General features: G+C 45.6%; 1 protein-coding gene across 1 annotated transcript in view; it reads left to right on the top strand.

The window, feature by feature from the left end:
* The window catches only part of Fto (FTO alpha-ketoglutarate dependent dioxygenase), a 343,642-nt gene that overhangs the window by 183,358 nt on the left and 140,662 nt on the right, over positions 1 to 19,622 (top strand). The window contains exon 8 of the mRNA XM_057753848.1: positions 16,213 to 16,337. Within this exon, the coding sequence (XP_057609831.1) occupies positions 16,213 to 16,337 (125 nt within the window). The remainder of the gene's footprint in view (positions 1 to 16,212; positions 16,338 to 19,622) is intronic.

Raw genomic sequence — 19,622 nt, 5'->3', positions numbered from 1 at the left:
ATAGGTCTTTCTGGTGCACGGCTGGCGATGGTGAATGGCGAGGGACTCACTAAAATATCTTAAATCGTCTCCCTTAAACATGTAGCATCCGTAGAGGTCAGACAGAGCCGAAACTTGAACAGCTGTACAACAAGCCTCGGAGATTGTCTTTAATTGTGTCCCCTTTCTCTAACAGCAGTAATTCTTGTTTATATTGTCAAGAACCTTTCCACCGAGCACAAGCGCACCATACTTGAAGGTCAAATGCTTAACCCTTCTGCATGGTTACAATGAAAATGGACCCTTTTGTTTTCATTAATGTATACCCCAGCCACGGATACAGGGAGAATGGGGGCCCCAAGCATTCACCAGGCTGAAGTAACTTATTATAGAAGACCCACAAAGGGGGCACATTTCTGTTTCCACACACACTTGTTTAGCCTTTGCCTTCTGCATCCAATCACAAAACAGTAGGATCATTTATCAATGGGCAGAATTTTTGGGTACCATTTTGTTCCCTTGACCTCTGTTATTTTTTACTGACCCAACCAAATTGCTTAAAATTTTTCCCTTTCTGCTGTCAGTGTTTAAAGCCGCTTAATGTCTCTGAAGTGATCCCCTTTCTCTTGAACACTTTACACTCCTGTTGACCACAGCACCTGTTACTGTAGTGGACCATGAAATCGCGAATGTCATGCAGCTCTTATTGACTGATAATACTTTATTAGATATAAATAGAGTATCCTCCAGTCTCTGGGCAGATGCACATGTGCCCACAGAGACCCATGTATTGATTTGTGGAGGTCAACCAGGAAAGGAGTTTGGTGTATTTGTTTGTTTGTCAGGCAAGAAATATTTCTTTTTCTCCTTAAGAGTTAACCAAAGCTCAGGGGGCCAGTTCAGCAAACATTAAATATGAGCCTCAAACACGAAGGCCTCTTTGTTACTGAAACAAAAATACCGCAGCAGGTGGTAGCCTCGAACACAGGAGGGAGGAGGAGGTCCAGTTGTTGCCCATTTTTCTAATCCTTTCAGAATACCCATTGTCCAGACCCCAAATTTAAGCTGTCCCCGCTCGGTCTCTTGGAGAAAAGCTTGGCATGAAAGGGCTGCACCCGTTGATGCTCCTGCATATGGGCTTCATCTCTGGGTACGGAGTGTGTCACCACTAAACAAGACAGGAGAGGTAATTACCTCCCAGAGATGAGCCAGTGAGACCTGTTGATGAATGCATAAAACTGTTCTCAGTGTGGGAAGGTAGAGTGCAGTGAGGGTGTGCGCCAGCAGCGTGTGCTGTAAACCATGTAAACCCAGGCGGAAATGTGACCTTTGTTGTCCTGGGGGCTCTCAAAGCAAGTGTGTGTGAACCACAGCTCCCTAAAGCTGGGGTTAAACTCTATGTTATCCTTCTCTGTTTCTCAAGGTGCTGCACCAGGGGGTATAGCTTTTCTAGGTTGGAAAAAATAAGAGGTTTTTGCTTTTCCTAAAATTGAATGGGATGTAGTTGCTAACTCTAGACCCCAGGACACCCTGAGTAGGCTGCATTAAAAGATGAGCCAAAGGGCTAAGGCAGGCTCCCAGACAGGTTCCTGTTGCTGCTTGTAATGAAGGCACCCAGTATCCATTCATGTGCTGGGCCCTTCTGCATTACCATTGAGCCACCCGTAATTGATTCTTTGATTCCAAATCACAACCATTGAAGAAAATGGGTGCAGTGTAATGATAGTTTTCTTTTATAAACTTGTGAGATGTCTGGAGCTGAAAATCATGTTCCCCGAAACTTAAGACACAAATCCTAACAAGTGACAGATGCCCCACACGAAGTGCTGTGTGAATACTGGATGCTCATGCTTGCCAGAAGGAAGCTGAATTTTTGGTGCGTCGGCTGCACATTTGGTCCGGTGAGGGCTGTGACTGGTGATGCTAAACTTAAGGACAGAATTGGAGCTGCCAAATGGTAGGGCTGTGTGTGCATATGTGTGTGAGTGTGCTTGTGCATGTGTGTGGTGCTTGAATGGAACCCTGGGCTTAGCACATGCCAGTCAAACACCTTACTACTGAGCTACTTCCCAGTCCATCTTCAGAGGCATAGCTTGAGATAGGATTCCAATATGTAGCCCACAATTGCTTTAAACTCAAGATCCTCCCAATTCTACCTCCCTCCTACTTCACCACCATGCCCAGCCCCAAACTTGAGGACTTTATAGCTTTTCAGATAGCAACAGCATTTAGAAGTTAGTGTTTCTTATGATACGACTATCTCTTCCACGTACAATGTTTACAAATGTGAGAAAAGAAGAAACCCCCCTAAATTATTTTTTTTATCGTTTTTAGCCTTTCAAGAAGCCATCTGGAACAGTTGTTTACAGACCTGAGGCTCTTCTTCCCTTTCTCTGTTAAGAGGTGGTGTCACTTCTAATGCCAGCGTGGCACAGTGTGCGATCTCCTGGGATGAACCTCCCAGTGAGGAATGCCTTGATCAGGTTGGCGTGTGGACATGCCTATGATGGAGTTTTCTTAAGTGGTTTAGCTCAAGTAGGAAGACCCGCCCTGAGTGTGGGCAGCACCACTTCAAGGGCAGGGCCCCGAACTGTGTGAGTGACAAGAGTGAGTGAGTGACAGCATGGTCATTTCTGCTCTTGACTGAGGTGACGAGCTACTGCAGGGCCCTGTCCTGACTGCCTGCAGTACTGCTCCTGGAATTGTGAGCCACATAACCCTGTCTCCCTTAAGTTGCTTTCCTCGGGGTGACTTATCATGACACAAGGAAAGGGAACTGTCAGGCCTGCTGTGCCTGTGTCCAAGTAAGACTCCCAGCAGTCAGGGAGAGAGTCCTTGCTCCCTCTGGCATAGGATGGCACTGAGACTGGGCACTTCCTGAAGCCTAACATCTTTCCTCCTGGTCTTGCTTACCATGCCCACTCCCGCTCTAGTTCCTGGGCCGGTGTCAACACCCTGAACCTGGGTGTCATTGCTTGCAGGATAAGTTTGCTCATGCCGTTGACCTACACAGATGGTTGGGAGGATTTATTGGACTGTCAGGTCGCACATCAGTCCTACCCAGCTGTGTGACTTGAGGTGAGTTACATAATGCTTTTTTATTACCATTTATTATTATTGATAGTTATTATTATTATGTGTGTGACCATGCGTGTGTGTGTTGGCACACACACATATAAGCAGTGTGAGCATATGGGGGTCAGGAGACCTCTTTGTGGAGTACATTCCTTCCTTCCACTTTTAGTTGGATCTGGGGCTGGAACTTTCCGTTTGGCCTGCGCATCATATGCCTTTACTTTACAATTTCTTCTCTAGAAATTGTGATGATAATTAAAATAAAACCATTTTTGCTGAATTCTTTCAACAAATTGCCCTAGGGATTTAAATTAGGAATGTGTGAAAAATGATCAGCACAGGGTGTGGCAGTTGGTAATGGCCAATGACTAATAGTTATTGTTATCAACCCCTTTCTGGTCATACTTACAGGGCTACTGCATGACATGTTTTCTCTTCCTGCCTACTAGTAACACTTTAATAAATAGAATCCTCATAAACTACCGATTAACAGGTACTGAATCCCTACTAGAGTATTCTGTCACACAGATAACTGGGTATGGTTGTACGTATCTACACTCTGCCCTGGAATACACTGCTTAGACCTTGTCAAAAGCCAAAACAACAACAAACAAAAGAGCTGTACCACAAAACTGTATGAGTGTGTGTGCCTGTCTGTCTCTGTGCACCCTCCGTTCTGTGAGTCTGTGTGAGACACCTCCAGGTCTCCATAGACAGTGCCGCTAACAGGTGGGGACTGCATTTCGCTGAGTGGGTCTTTTCCAAGGACAAATCTGGCAACTGCTCATGGCACTGTCCCTCGATTATCTGGAGTTTTAAAAGTCACATTGTCAATAGCCGCTTCATTACGGTGGGCCAGAGTTTTCACTTTGGGGATCTTAAAAAAATAAGCTAGTTGAGGGTGGCTGGATTTTTATGGCAATGTAAGCTATGGCTTTGTTCTTACAGGTGTGTGTTTTAGTTTTTATTGCCATGGTAAAACGAGAAGAATAATGCTTAGCTGATTGGTGTTCTATGATGCTGATGTTAGGATAGCAGCTGAGAGAACATTCTAATAGAACAGAGTCATCAATAATGAATTAAAATCTATTCTAAAAGCTTAATTAAGCCCCCATGTCACCCTCCTGCATCCTCCACCCTGCATGTGCGGCTATTCCCCTAGATCAGACGCTCCTGCTGGCTAAGGAGTCTGACCTTCTGATATCCACGGTGTAGCGCAGATTCAGCTATCGTTCCTCCCATAGGAAGTGGCCTTTGCTCTGTGCTCTGGGTGCCTAGTGTAAAGTGCGCTGGGCCTGGGTTAGTGCATCTAGCTGCTCATTGTTCCTCAGCTAAGCTTCATTATCTCATCTATAAAGGTATGATAAACAATTGCTTTACACAACTGCCATAATTAAGATAATGTTCTGAAAGCATCTTGCAGCATATAAGTAAATAGAGGCCTGTGTTGGCCTCTGGCCTCTTGAGTTAGATGTGGCCCAGTTGCTTACTAATAGATTGAAACTTGACAAATTACAAACCTTTCTGGGTCTCCTTTTTTTTTTTTCATCTGTAAATGAAAACACTGTATGTAAATCCCTTTCTCTTGTAGACTTACTAGATTGATTGGCACAGAGCGCATGAGCAGTGCCTGGCATATAGGACTGCTGGGTGATGTGCCTCTTGTGTCTTCACTATCACTACTTATGTAGTGCTAAGCACCACTAGGTACCCGATTATCTAATAGATATACACTGTGAATACTGAGGCAGAGGCCCAGGGGAACAGCATAAGATTTGGTTTTGTCTTCACTGCTAACTTGACTGGATTTGGAATCACCTAGGAGACACACCTCTAGGTGAACAGCAGGGTATTTCCTGAGAGGGTTATCTGAGGAGGGAAAGCACCTTGAATGTGAGTGTGCTGTCATCCCATGAGCTATAGTCCCTCACTACATAAAAAGGAACAAAGGAAGTTAGCTGGGTACAAGCATCTGTCTCTCTGCTTCCTGACTGTGGATGTAATGTGACCAGCCACTTTATCTTTCTGTCACTGACTTCCCCACCATAACGGACTGTGTCTCCTGAGACCATAAGCCAAAAGAAATCTTTTCTCCTTAAGTTGCTTTTATTCAAGCATTGGTCATAGGAACAAGGAATGTTGCTAACACAGAAAAGACTCAGTACCCATATTATTTCTCTAAATCACAATAGCAGAGTTCTAGGCTGAAAGCCATAGAGCTAACACGTATTACCATGAAGCACACGGTAATGTTGCTCTAGGAACCTGATGTAGACAAGATGAATCTCGTCAGCTCCCTAACGAAAGAACGATAACTACTCTCAAACTGAGAGGTAAACTGAGGCCAGAAAGGAGAAGTAATTTGCCTGTGGTCAGCTTGGCCATGTAAGGCAGTTGCCACCTGGAGCCATTGCCCTTCTTCCTCATACTGAATTCCCAGTGACAGGGAGATCTGAAGCATCACCACCCACCATCATGTCTTCTGCAGCCCTGAGTCAAGTAACCTACTCACCAGCTTTGCCTGCATTAGAATGCCATGCTGACCAGATTCATGTGTGTGAGTGTGTGTGTGTGTGCGTGTGCATGCATGTGCCACATACCTACACACGTGCATACACATCTGTCTGCCTGTGTGTGCATGGAGGGTAGAGTGATTTCCTAAAACCTCTGTCTGCTGAATATCCCTAAGCACTTTGAACTTCAAGTCTCTAAAACTGAATTCTCCTGTAGCTTAGCAGAGTAACTTTACCATCATCGCTGTACCTCAGTTTCCATATTTAACATAGAGACTCCTCTCACATGGAGATAGCTACATTAAATGTGATACCATAACAAATGCCCCTTGGCCTGGTAGGAAGATGCATTGGGTAACTGTGGCTCTTGCCCTTGGTGTCACTGTGGGGCCAGCTCTCCAGGCCTGAGGGCAGCAGGAAGGCCTCTGGCTTCCCTGTCTTAAGCCGTTAAAATTTCCACTGGGGCTTTGGCTTGGATGTCACAGAGAGAATGGGTGAGTGGAAGGGGGAGGGGTGGGTAGCTACAAAGAGTGAGTTATAACAAAGAGCCTTTTCTGCTTCAGCTCTTGTGTAGAAAACATATGTTCAGTGATGCAGGCAGCAGTTGGGTTAAAGACACACTGTAGGACCGCAGACAAAGGGCCTGCGCTCTGCCTGCATTCACAGAGCATCTAAACATATTCACTTGTCTCCCTAGTTAGGGACTGAGCTGTCAGCTGGATCCTCTTGCAAGTGTGATTTCTTTTTCCCGTTCCCTTTCAAAAGCCTCCTCCTCCCCTCTCCCGCAATGTTTTACACTTCATATAATCCAGTGTGCATGACAGACCACTCCGTCTTTGTGCTCCCGATGTTTGGGGAAGACGGGGAACAGACCTGATGGGAGCTTGGGTAACTTTCACTTGCCCAGGGACTGGAGGGCGCACAGCCACCTTTAGGCCAGACATCATCAACATCCATTCCTTAGTGTTTCACCCCCAATTAGCAGTCCGGCCGTGGACAGATTAGGGCAGCAAGATTCTTACAAGTGGCGACTGGAAATTAGGGGCGTGTGTGTTATGGCGGGGTTGTGAGCATTCTTGCTTTTATTTATGGAGTGAGTAGCTTATGGTGAAAAGACAAACGACAAGGCCAGGCACCTCTACAATAATTGGAAAGAAGTCAGCTGTCATTCCAGTATTCGTGATGGGAAATATATAGGCATGGCCATGCTTACTTGTAGGTCCCCTTGATGTTCTGTGTTGTAGATTAACCCCTTCGTTTTCTATATTGAAACTTCTGCAGCTATGGTAGGTTTATTTCCATGAGTAAGATTTTAGAAACACACATCTTGTATATATGGATTAGACATAACACTTTTACTTGTAATATATTAGGGATACTGTTGCTACTCATTGAGCCACTAAATGTCTCTTGGTTATTTTTCGCCCCCTAAGAGGGCCGGTGAAAGTTGACAAGGAGAGAATTATTATCACATTTTATAGAACATACTAAAATTCAGTGAAATAAGGTAGTTTATAGTAGTGAGGGAGACTCCTTGTGTCTGAGAGGATCTCTTGATTTGTATTTTCATGGCCATATTCTTTAGTCCATTTCCATGCTGGTGGCTCTTTTCCTCTTGCTCTTGTTGTTTCCTGACATTGTTTACTGGTTGAGCTACTTGTTCTGGAAAGCACCAGTGCATTCCAGCAGAGAGAGGCCACAGAGAGGCAGTAGTCTCCTTTGACTTAAAGCTATAAATGTGTTGGGAGCTCATGCCGGCAGTGGAGGCAATTGCAGTCAAGCTCTGTGGTGTCTTCCAGTATGAGGGTGATTACAGCATCTACAGCTGCTTCAGACAGAAGACGCCATGTAAATGTTTTCTGGCAGAAAGCGTCAGCAAAGTCATCACTGTCAGCACGTGTCTCAGCTGATGGAAGCAACCACTGAGTTCATCGACATTTTGACGCCGGCCTTTGAAAAAAGTCCCTGGAAGGAAATTGTTGTGGAAATGTATGCACAGGCTGTAGAGTGTACCAGTGTAGCTGGGGGTAGAATTGCCCCCAGTGCTTTGTAGACCAGGCTAGCCTCTAACTCACAGAAATCCGCCTGTCTCTGCCTCCCGAGTGCTGGGATTAAAGCCATGCACCACTGCTGCCCAACAGACAGGGCTGTTATATAGAGAAACCCTATCTCGGAAAAACAAAACAACAACAACAACAACAAAAAGATTTGCTCCGTGCATGGCACTTTCTTCCCTTGCTTGGTGCAGCATGTCAGCACACAGCAGCAGAATAAGAAGGTGAGCTGATACCCATTCCCATGTTGAGTGGTCTCATTGTGGAATGATGGGAAGAAGGAAAGTCATGAAAGTGTGTTGGGGGCGCCCTCCTCCTGGGGAGCTGCAGCTTGCTCTTGCTTTTAGTGTCTTCCCTGCCCGGCTCCAGGACTGTCTTGGTGAGAATAATTAAGCCATGTCTCTCACCTCGCTCTGAATCAGCTTTATTAGGTAGACGGTGCTAACAGTGATGGAGAGGAGACTTGTGACACAGGCCAATCTTTTAGACTGCTTGGAAAACACACGGAAAGAAGAACAATGATTTTGTAAACTCCATAAAGGTTTAAAAAATAAAAAGCAGTCTGTGAGTATGTAAGTCCGTAGAGCCTAGAAATCAAACCCATCCCATCATAAGAAGCCGTTGTTTCAGTGGCGGTAGTTAATGTACTGTACGTGAAAGATTTAAGGCCGGCTAGAAAGCCTGGCCTCCGCTCTATGAGGCTGCTATTGAAAAGCCAGCGGTGGACCTCCGACTCGGTGCTCTGAGGTTTCTTAATGGGCTGTCGGGGGCAAGACACCAGGGCTGCGCTATACTAGCTCTTTCCTGTGCATTAAAACACAGGGCCAAATGATCACACACACAAGTATGAATTACTTGATGCTCTCTCTCTTCCATATGGCCAGCCGTGTCTTTGGCAATTAATCATGGACCAAATCGGCCAAGGGCCCTCTGAAGCACTGAAGTCAACACTGAGTTGTACCTGTGCCAGTGGGGGCAGTGGGGTTGCAGCGTGAAATAGAAGGATGGGGGCTGCTGGCGCCAAGGCCCAAGCAGCTGGCTTCTATAAACAACACATTTCTCCTTCTTCATCTTCACCTTGCCCCTGTTTTTGCTTTTTTGTGTTCTCTTCTTTTTCTCTTTTCTTCTCCCCTCTTCTTCTATTTCCTCCCTCCTCTCCTTTTTCATTTCTCCACTTCTTTCTTTCCTCCCTCTTCTCTTCCCTTCTTGTTCCACTTTTCCTCCATCCTAAAGTCCAGCTTGCAAACGTTACCCTGTTGTCTGTCCCAGGTGACCACATATGAAGGCCATCCTCCTCAAGGCTCCTGCCAGGAACTTCAACATGGCAGCCATGGAGCGGATTTTAGGATTTCTTTCTTTCTTTCTTTCTTTCTTTCTTTCTTTCTTTCTTTCTTTCTTTTAAAATCAGTATCCATCCATACCTTTCTGGGTGATTTTTCCAAAATCTTTTTTATATGTGACAATTTCTGATGTTGGTTAAGTACTCTGTGCGTGCCACAGTGTGCTGCCCGCTGTATGCGATGGCCGGCCTGCGTATTAATAGCCTTAGGAATATCATGCTATCACTTACACTCCTGGGGAGTGAGGGCACTCATTAAAGAGTCATTTCTCCACAGGCTTTTCTCCTCGGACATCTTCCTCTAGTCTCCTCAATTTGCCCACTCCCTAGCCCACAGATGCCTTAGAGAGAACATTGTGACGGACACATTTGGTGAACTCTTCCATTCAAATGAAACGGGTCTTTGAGAGACACTGAACCAAACCTGCCTGTCAGTGGGAATGAAAGGCTCCATTGTTGGCCGCCTCTTAAGACATCTACCTTTGAGTACTCCCACCCCAAGACAGTGGGCTTATCTCCCTCTTGCCTTGTCAATAGATTCTGGAGGAGAGGGGAGGGGACCAAAGACAGCCTCCTCCCGTAGTCCAGTAGAGGTGGCACCCAGTGGAGGCTCGGTGTTATCTCTTAGCTGAGGTCAACCAGGATGTGTTTTCTCAAATTCAGGAAACAGGGGAAAGAAAGTTTTAACATTGTGTAAACATTGGCACCCCCAAAATCTCTTGCTTCCAGAGAGGGAGATAAAGGAGGCAACAGGGCTGAGGCGAATGTTTATTTGTTCTGCTGTGCTGCAGATCCAGGAGCAGTGGAAATCTTTGGTGGTGTCCGTCCAGTTCAGAAAATGTGAAGGCATCACTCAGCGTTGAGCTTTGGAGGCCACACAAAAGAGCCATCTTGAGCTGACAATCAGTAAATGAAGGAAGACCTGCGGTCGACCTCTCTTTGATGGGACTAAGGCTATCTCAGTGGGTTCAGAACCTTTCTTCTTAAAGGGGGAGGCATAGAAGAAAAGAGGAAAGGAGAAAGGAGCCCTGGACTTTTGAAGAGGGAAGGCGGGTTGGGTTTTTGACAGTGTTGATGTGGGGAAATAGCCTTCCTCACTGATAACATCTGAAGCCAAGTTTCTTCACAGGTTGAACCTTAGCCCACAGTATGACTTGGAGCATAACTTTGTAATTTGTAAGTTGGGGGGGGGGGGGGTCGGGACAGGACACAATCCTAACAGACCACTGTGTGTGTAGTATTAGGAGGGCCATGTTCCACGAGATGACACTGTTAGTTTTTTGGTGGTAGTAAGGAAGGGAGCTGGGGAAGTAGAAAAATCTTGTGATGCTGGGATCCTGGTGTTGGTATTTTGAAACTGCAAGAATGCCCAATGTAAATAAGCTAAGCAGAGGCCTTATCGGCCCCGCCTGTGGAATGCCGGTCCATTTCCCTGTAGTACCAAATGCTACACTTGGGCGTGTGTTCATATGCACAGTCATTAGGCATGTTAAAAGCTACTTAATATGATTAGTGCTCAACAAAAATGAGTTGTTTTGTCTTATCTTAATAAATCCAGAATTAAGAAATTCTTTTTGAAGAAGAATGTGAAATGTAAGCCTAAAATTCAAGATTCCTTAGGGTCTCCTTTTCCCTCCCTCCCTCCCTCCCTCCCTCCCTCCCTCCCTCCCTCCCTCCCTCTTTTTTCCCCTCCCTTCTTCTCTTCCTGCCTCCTTTTTTCTCTCCCTCCCTTCCCTCCCTCCCTCCCTCCCTCCCTCCCTCCCTCCCTCCCTCTTTTCCCTCCCTGTTACGGATTTTTTTTTCCATTGATTTTGTGCATGTAGATTTAAGGGAGAAGACACTGAAGGCTTTGTGGGATTCTTAGTGTCCCTGGTGTCTCCAGACTCCTAGGTGTTTTCTCTGTTAGAATGACTTATTATGGAGCGTATACACAGATCAAATGCGATGGTTCTACAGTGAAACGGTACTGTAGCCAGTGCATCCAAATGAGAATCGCCTTTGGTGCATATGCTTGTTTTTCTTAATTATATCACTTTAGAGTAGATTTTTACAAGTTCTTTCTTAGCTGTGTCTTCAAGAGCACTTTAAATCAAAATATTCCTTTGACATCTATCTAGGCAACCAACTGCCTTAAAAACAAGGTGCTCGACAGCCTATCATTGGACTTCATTCAGAGGTGTCCCTCAGGAGCCTTCCGCCATGGCAGGCTGCCCTCCCAGGAGTCTTGGAAATGGGCAGAGACCCTGTCTGTTGGTAAAAAGCTGTACTGTGGAGGAGAAACATGGAGGTGACTAAAGACGTGCAGTGGACCGAGGTGTGGTTTAGGGCATGCTCAGCAGTGGCCAGGTCAGCTGAGCTTGAGCCATGCAAGCTTTTGCTAAGGAGATGAGGTCTGAACTGTGTCTTGAAGAGTAAGTAGGGACCCAGGGAGTGCATCTGCAGGTGCTTTCAGGTGCCTAGCAGTTTATATGAGGTAAAACTGGCGAAACCAGCAGGATGCATACCACGATACCAAGGTTTCCTTTGTTTTAATTTTGTTTGGGTTTTGCATTACTTAGGTATTTGAGCTTTTTAGAAATGTATCTGTTGTTTTAAACCTTCCGAATTTTAGCAACTAAAAATGCATAATCAGAAATACCTTGGTTATGTTGGGCTTTAGCGGCCAGAGCCCTCATCTCTTAAGGTTACTCTGCTTTATGGAGCACCGGACTTTGTGCAGAAAACTCACAACCCACCATCAAGATGAAGCTGAATTATAGGAAAGCAAGTAACTTGTTCAGACTTGCATTGTGAAAAATGACCCCTTCTCTCTCCTCCCCTCCCCTCCCCTCCCCTCCCTTCCCTTCCCTTCCTTTCCCCTATTCCTCCTTCCTGCCCTCCTCCAGGTCTCCCCTCCCCCTCCTCAGGGGCTTGTGCCTGCTGGCAAGTGTTCTGCCACTGCACTACATCCCAAGTCCCCAACATGCTTTCTTTTGAAGTAAGAGCATTCACAGATGGGTAAGGTTGGTGGCAGTGTGGCGTCTGTCATGTGGAGCAGGTGAGAGGTCTGAACTGAGGGACAGGAAGAGGCAGGTGTAAGAGAGGCATCAGGATGTAGTGCTGGAGTGAAGGGGTATATAGGGCTTGGGGAGACCAGATGACTCCAGGGATAGAGTCTGTGTCATTGCTCTGAAATGGTGCCACTCCTTCTACGGTAGGATTGGTGAGGAGATGAGAGAGGAGAGCCAAGGTGGCTCATATGTGGGCAGCTGGAGGCCATGGTACCGTGTTTGAGGTGTCATGTTTAAGAAGAGATATCTGGTTGTTGGCCGCATGAGGCAGAAGTCAGTGCAGAGGGTCGATGTGTAGGTGCTGTGAATCTACAGGGGCCCCTAGAGCTCTTTCTACAGAGAACAGGCAAAGGAGACAGAGAGTGAAGGTTATGACCTCAGGATGGCAACAGCTGATGGTCTCAGGAAGAAGATTCACCTAGGAGACATGCCTAGCCAAGAGCCTGTCTGATGGGTGAACGCCAGAGCCAGTCAGGGTTGTCGCCAAAATGAAGGCTACTCTGGAAGAAGAGGCTTTGTACTCGGAATGTACAGAGGGATGTCTTTGTGTTCCTGGCACACTGGAGGATTCTGGTCATGGTTGCCAGATAGTTGTACTTTTTTTTTTCATGACAGGGTTTCTCTGTAGCTTTGGAGTCTGTCCTGGAACTATCTGTTGTAGACTAGTCTGGCATCAAACTCAGAGAGATCCACCTGCCTCTGCCTCCCAAGTGCTGGGATTAAAGGCGTGCTCCACCACCACCTGGCTACAAAAATTTTTAAATATCAAGTAGACAATACTTTCTGACATCCTTTTGTTGAACTAGCACAGCTTTGCACATGATAGAAGAACTGAGTGTGAGATTGAACTGAACACTAATAATCAGAACAGCAGATGTATGGACAACCAGCCCATGTGTCTGTATGCAGAGAGAGAAGGGCCTTGCCATCGGGAGGTGACCCAGATTGAGCCTCTAGTCCTTTTAAGAATATGTTTGGTTCATTCTTATCTGCTATTATCCTCTCAGACTTTATTGAAAAGGAGTCTAAATGTGACAGGGCTTTAATTCTCCAACACTGTTGAGATCTTCTTTCTTGTTGCAATGTGATTGGGCTTTTGCATTCTCCAACACCTCTGATACCTTCCTTTATGATGCAGAAAGAGTGTGCTGCCATCTGGAAACCCTGGCAAACAGTGACCCACTTAGAGGAGGGCAAGGCAGATAACTTGCCTTTACTGTCTTTATGGTTTTTATCTCATTTATGAAGACCACCACTGATTTCTCCATATTTCTTTAAAGTGTGTATATTTTCTATTTTTAAAATATGGGCTAATTAAAAAAAAAAGTGTTAGATGTTATGTGGCTTGTAAGGGGATGAGAGAATACCTGAAGACCAGGGAACTGAAACCTGGGGTCTGGTTATTTTCGAAGGTCATGAAGTTAGTTTTTGCCAGTGAAGAGCTCCCTCCCGAAGCATATAGTCCTCCCAGTTTACCGGTTTTATGAGCTTATCATGTATGTAATAGTGATTTCTTAAGAGTCATCCCTTGTTCTTTTTGTTTGCAGTGCTTATTTTCCGTGCTTGCTTCTTGTTTATCGTTCTGACAAACATGGAGTAATTAGGTGGCTAATGGAAAAGGGTGGGAACCGGGACAGTTCCCTCTGCTTCTGCGAAACTTCCTTGTACATGCTTCCTCTCCCCTCATAGACGCTCTTCCCGTGTATGGAAAACAAGAGCCTCTGGATACAGTTGAAATGGTGGTAGAGGTGACAGCACACTGAAGACACTTTACAGATTATTCTCACCATATATGGAGCCTGCTGGATGTGTCCCTTGTCCATTGTTTTGGTGAAGTAACACGTACACACGGACCCGGTAGTACTGTATATGACATTTTGAAGCCACTTTCAACTTTAACTGCGTGTTATAGAGTATCCTAGGCAAGGGACAGAACTGTGCTGAGTAAGACACTCTGAAATAAGACTTTTTAGATTAAAAGTCACAGGCCAGCAGCTGCCTGAGTTCTGTTTACCCCACCATATTTCTTATTCTACCTATATGATATTAAAAAATTATGAATATAATTTATGTGAATAAAGCCAGGAGTGTTCACATTTAATACTCCCCTGCCAATGGATCTGTTTGTTTGTTTGTTTTGAAAATTCCTGATTTGGCCCTTTTGAGCCAGCGTCTCTGCACGGCAGAGTTCACAGGAGCCCCGTTGTGGCCATTACATGCTCTCTTCAGGTAACCTCTGCCTGACTCACTCTTACCGTCCATCTGCCCTAAGTGGGGGCATGTCATTGGCGGATCTTGGGTTGCAAGCTGGAACTGTCTAGAGAAAGTGAGCTTTCTCTCTGGGCTGGAGGACCGACACATTACTTCTGTGGAACATGATTGAGTGTCCCCTGCCATCATCTCCCAGAATTATGCATGTCTAGATCCTAGAGGCATGAATTAGAGTTCTCATTCTGCCTCCTGCCTTAGCTCTGTGCTGGACAGAGGATTCCAGTCTAAGACTCAGAAATAAGTTCTGGTAAGTTTGAAAAAAAAAATCAAGGCTTTATTTAAAAGATATGGACAGCGAGGTGATTTGAAGAGAAAGATCTGACAGGATGCTTAGAAAAAAGAAAGCAAGGCGCATCAAAGGTGGGCGTGCTGGAAGCTAAGGTACCTGATGGACCTCTGGAGACACTCCTTTCTCCATCACCCTCTCAAGAGTCTCATATACCAGATAAAAGAGTCAGAGTGACTTGTCTCGTGTCCTTATAGGGATGTGACAGTCTTCTAAGGCCATGAGCAGTGAGAGAAAGGACTTCACCTAAGGGGCTGTAGGTGCGGTTGCTGGACAAAGGCAACAGAAACAATAAAGCTGATAATGGGGATGATAAGTACAGCCGTAGAGCACTCAAGTGGAGCAAAGAGGTGAATTTCAAGTTTGTGAGTGTGTCCTGCACGTCAGCAGCTGCATCCGCATCAGACATGGAAGGACCAGCTGAGCAGCTGGGACACAGGAGGATGCTTCAGACTCGCTAATCTTCGCTTTGGCCAGTCCATTAAAAAAGTTTTTATAAATTCAGAGGAAAGCCAGCTTTAGTTTCATCATGTTTTTGCAACTGTCTAGGTATTTGTGACTTGTATTCTATTTGATATACGTTTAATTTGGGCGCTCTAGTGTTTACAAAAGAATGCTATAGTGTCCCCACAGACTTCATACTGACTTGAGATTAAAATAACATTCTCAGGGCTGGCAGCATAGCTCAGCAGGTAAAGGTGCTTGCTGCCAACCCTGATGGCCTGAGTCAGGCTCTTGATCCCACATGATAGAGGAGAGCCGACTCTCATAGCCCCCATGCGTGCACCTAGGTCCGTACACCTCAAAAGTAAATATGTAAAAAGTAAATAGATGTAGGGCCCTAGAGTTGGTTCAGCACTTAGAGTGGATACTGCTCTTGTAGAGGAACTGAGTTGCTTCTCAGCACCCATACCAGGCAGTGCACAACCACCTATAATTCTTGCTCCTAGGGGTCACTCGCACACACACACCCACAAACACACACACACACAAGTGCACATAACTAAAATCAAAACAAAAAATACTTCTGAGTAAATAAATGCTAGTAATATTCACAAATTTTAAAGATGTTTATTAAGATACACTCTGTTTCTGATCAATATGCGCTTATTTCCTTCTTTGCCAGATCTTGATTTGTAACGAGCAAGGGATAACACCCCAAACCTCTGGAATGGGTAGAAGTTGAAAGTAGTAATTCCAATGAGAGGGGCCACACAGAAAGCCTCCTCTGGGTGACAGGGAACAGAGGCCAAGTCAGAGCCTGCTTTTCCTTTATTGTTGTTCTTAAGGCAAAACAAACAACTCACGGTGTCCGGTCCATGAAAATCATTTCTAATAAGAGCTCATGGTGGGCAATTCCCTGGGAAAAATCGTTGGTGTGCTGAGAAAATGAGGGTGAGAACGCATGGCGTCTGGACACGTTTCTTTAGGCAATGGCGCTTTGGAGTTGGCCCTGTGTGCCATGTACATTGATTAAACCCAGAATATATGCTGGCCATTTTTGACCATCATTTACCGTATTGATTTGTTAGCAAGGGAACTGTAATAAAGAAGCCATTGATTTACTGTCCTTATTTGCTTATGGGCTTTTTTTTATTATTAATTTTTCACTTTTTCCTTCTCTTTTGGGGATCATTTCTTCTAGACAAATGCTGTGCTTCGTGAAGTTCGAAGAGACGGGCTCCCTGTGGAACAAAGGAACGAAATTCTGGCTGCCATCCTGGTCTCGCTCACCCTGCGCCAGAACCTGAGGAAAGAATGGCACGCCAGGTTTGTGCTGCCGGGAGATGGGGTTTGTGTCCCTGACCTGGCTCAACTTGTCCTCTCATTTGTGGGGCTATAGGAAATAAGCATATTGAAGACATTCCGAGCTAAAGTTAGCTTTCCTGCCCGTGGTCACCGCATCAGTTATAATGATGCCCGACGTTGCCCATGTGTGTGTATGAGTTCTCTTCGCGTGTAACGTTTAGCCTGCAGGTGTGCATCTTGAACATAATGTAGCTTAAGTGCCTGATGCCCAAGTGCCCTTGCTGGTCAGCAGTCTGAAGACTGGCTTTGCTATTCAGTTAGGCAGATGCCTGGGAGGTCCACCAAGCCCACTCCGTCACTGCAAGCGACAGACTGGAAGCGGTGCATTTATTGATCTCATTTTCAAAATTGGCTGAGTGGAGGGAGATTCCTTCTGCTTCAGCCTGGTTTCTTTGTGCGTGGTGCTGTCACTGGTGGAAGGTTTGCGCAAGTCATCCATTCCGGCGGATGTGCTTGCAGAGGAAGTCTCCTGTTAGTTTGCTGTAAACAGTTGATGTCTGAGAGGTCGGAGCTGGCTCCTCCTCTATGCTCATAGCAGTAAAAACACCGAGTCATCTGCACACAAGTGGGAGAGGGATCAGAGGATGATGCTGTGTTTTGTTCACAGTTCTATTTGATGCCTGGAAGTTCTGTGTGCCTGGGAGTCAAAGAACAGTTTATATTAGCCATGATAATCTCTAAAACTTCATACAGAAGAATTCTCAGCAATTGATAGCTTTACCACTAACTGTAATCCTGAAAATAAATGTGTTTGAAAGGATGAAGTCCCGAGCAGCATTTCCCAAGGAAGGCAGCCTGAGCTGTCGCTTCCTTGCGTATCAGAAAGCTGCTTCCTCGGGGGCTGCGTGGTCTGTCTAATCCAGGCTTGTCTTAAGGGGAGTCTCACAGTTTTCAGTGGTGCCCCTTTTTCACAGGGTAGTCATAATTAGTGAGTTTTCAATGGCAGTGGCAAAGGAATTATTTGCCGTTTAACTTTCCATAGTTAAATTGTCACTTTTTTGTGTTACCATCATTATATTTGCATTATATCTTATTAAACAATGGACTAGCGGCACTGGGACTCCAGAAAGGTTTCTTGCTTTCTTTGTGCCAGTTCTTTCTTCTTCTCTAGTGCTGCTTGTCAACTCAGACAGGAGAGAAGCATGTGTCCCCTTATATACTATCTCCCACACGCCTCCCTCCAAAGCCCACACAGCCCAGAGTGCACGCTCACTGGGGATGGCTGTCTTTTGTTGGGTACATATAGTTTGTCACCAGTGACTTCCTATGACATCAACTCACTGGACAACGTAGCTGCCATGGCCTGTTTAAAAAGAGTCTGGCTTTCTGGCCTTTTATTGCTAACAGTTTAATCAGGGGCTGGAGCCAGTGTTGAAGTTGATGTAGTCTAGCATCTGAAGCAAAAATTCGTAATTCCTTTGTGGCAGAGGCAGAGAGAAGAAGGGGCTTAGCAGCTGACACTGTGCAGACCCTCTTAAAACCAAACACCTGAAAGAAAATTTCAAGAGGCCGATGTCCTGAGAGCTCCCAAGGCAAAGTGTCCTCGGAGTATTAAATAACCGTATTCCTCCCCCACCCTTCCGTGCCCCCATTTGATGTTTCCCATCCCGGTGCCCTATCTCAAAGCCTCATCCATATGAGCCGGATAAACAGACGGTCACCATATCCCTCTCTTTCCTCATCAAAGCATTGCCCGGCGTCTGGCACAGGCCAGGCCTTGCGTGATCGTCCAGCGGGTGGTGGTAAAAGTTATAAAGCATCCTGGGAAGCGCCCTTCTTCCTTGCTGCCTGGGCTTTAAAGATGGGCTTATTGTGTGCTTTGGAAGTACATGAAGAAAACAACAACAAAAACAAAGTAGAACCACTGTGCTTTAACAGAAAATAGTTAGCACTCACCAGAGAACCAAACGGTAGGTTACATATTTCACCTTCGTCTGACTAGATTCTAGAAGTTTCTTTCTTCAGAAAGTTGCATCCAGATGATTCTACTTAACTTTTAATACTCATTGAGCTGTGCAGCTTCAAGAACCTTTGGTCGGCCTGACTCCCGGGGGCACGGCTTCCGTGCCAGTGTGCCATCATAAGCCCTTTCTCGAGCAGGTTCATCTGCCATCATGGTCTCCAGAGAACTTTTTCAGTGATGCTTGTAACTTGGTCATAAAATATGTGTCCTTCTCTGAGACCAGGAGTGGAGCCATTGTCTAGGACTCCGCATGTCTGAAACCAAAAGCATATGTTCCCTGTGATTTAGCTCCTTAAGGAAAGTGTCAATTCTGCAGAACTTGGGGTAACTGATTTTGTCACAGTGTCACACAAGCCTGTGATTCCAGAGGCACATCTGAACGCTGTTGGCTTCCCTTCCCCAAACTCGATAATCTTATAAACAGCCCTCTCCAAACAGGCTTATTAGGGCTGTCGATTCACCTCCCCAGAGTTGAATGATCCAACATCAGGAGCCCCGTGTGAATGCCGGCTAAGTGTTAACAGAAGTGGTACCGAGTTTCTGAAGATTTGCCTTTGTTTATACAGTCCACTCTGCCTGATGGACAGCTTGTTATAGCTTTTAAAGAACTGGGCAAGCCCTCTGATCTGACCTTTTCTTGACCTCCGCAGCCCAGAGGTCAGTCTGCAGCTAATAAAATCTGAAGCTCTTAGGGTCTACTGTAGGAGCAGGCAGAAAAAGAGCAGCTGCAAGGACTGAGTATCCCAGGATCGGCTGCTTTGGGTCACTGTCTGATAATGAAAATGATTACCAAATTATATGGAAGTTTAACTGCAATAGTGAGAGAGAGGAGGGTGGAGCCCAGCGTATTAGGTTTGATAAATGAACTGTGAAGAGGCCCATCTGGCTCTCAGCATCTTTTCTCCCCCTCTTTCCCTACCAAGGGGAAACATTTGAAAATAACAGCAGTACATATAGACTCAATGACCCATGCAAGGAGCTGGAGTGGATTAAGATTTAATGGTGACAGTGGAAGGAATTATCATTTGAAAAGTCCACCACAGAAAAGGTATAGTTCAGTGTCCATGCCTGATTTGTTTTCCTAGATAAAACCTAAAAGCCAGCGCCTTTGTTTATTCTATGTTGCATCCTCAGAGCATCACCTAGGGTCCCGAGAGTGCTGGGGCATTGATGGCATAGTCATTCGTGTTCGGCTTCGGGAGTCAGAGAGGCCCCCTTTGCCTTGAACATGTCAGAATGACGAGCAAACGTTTTCTTTCTGCGCGTTTGCTTGCTCAGTTTCA

The sequence above is a fragment of the Chionomys nivalis genome, chromosome 21, assembly GCF_950005125.1.
Source record: "Chionomys nivalis chromosome 21, mChiNiv1.1, whole genome shotgun sequence".
Lineage (NCBI taxonomy): Eukaryota > Metazoa > Chordata > Mammalia > Rodentia > Cricetidae > Chionomys > Chionomys nivalis.
Note: the sequence above shows the minus strand (reverse complement) of the source record. Positions and strands in the feature narration are given on the sequence as shown.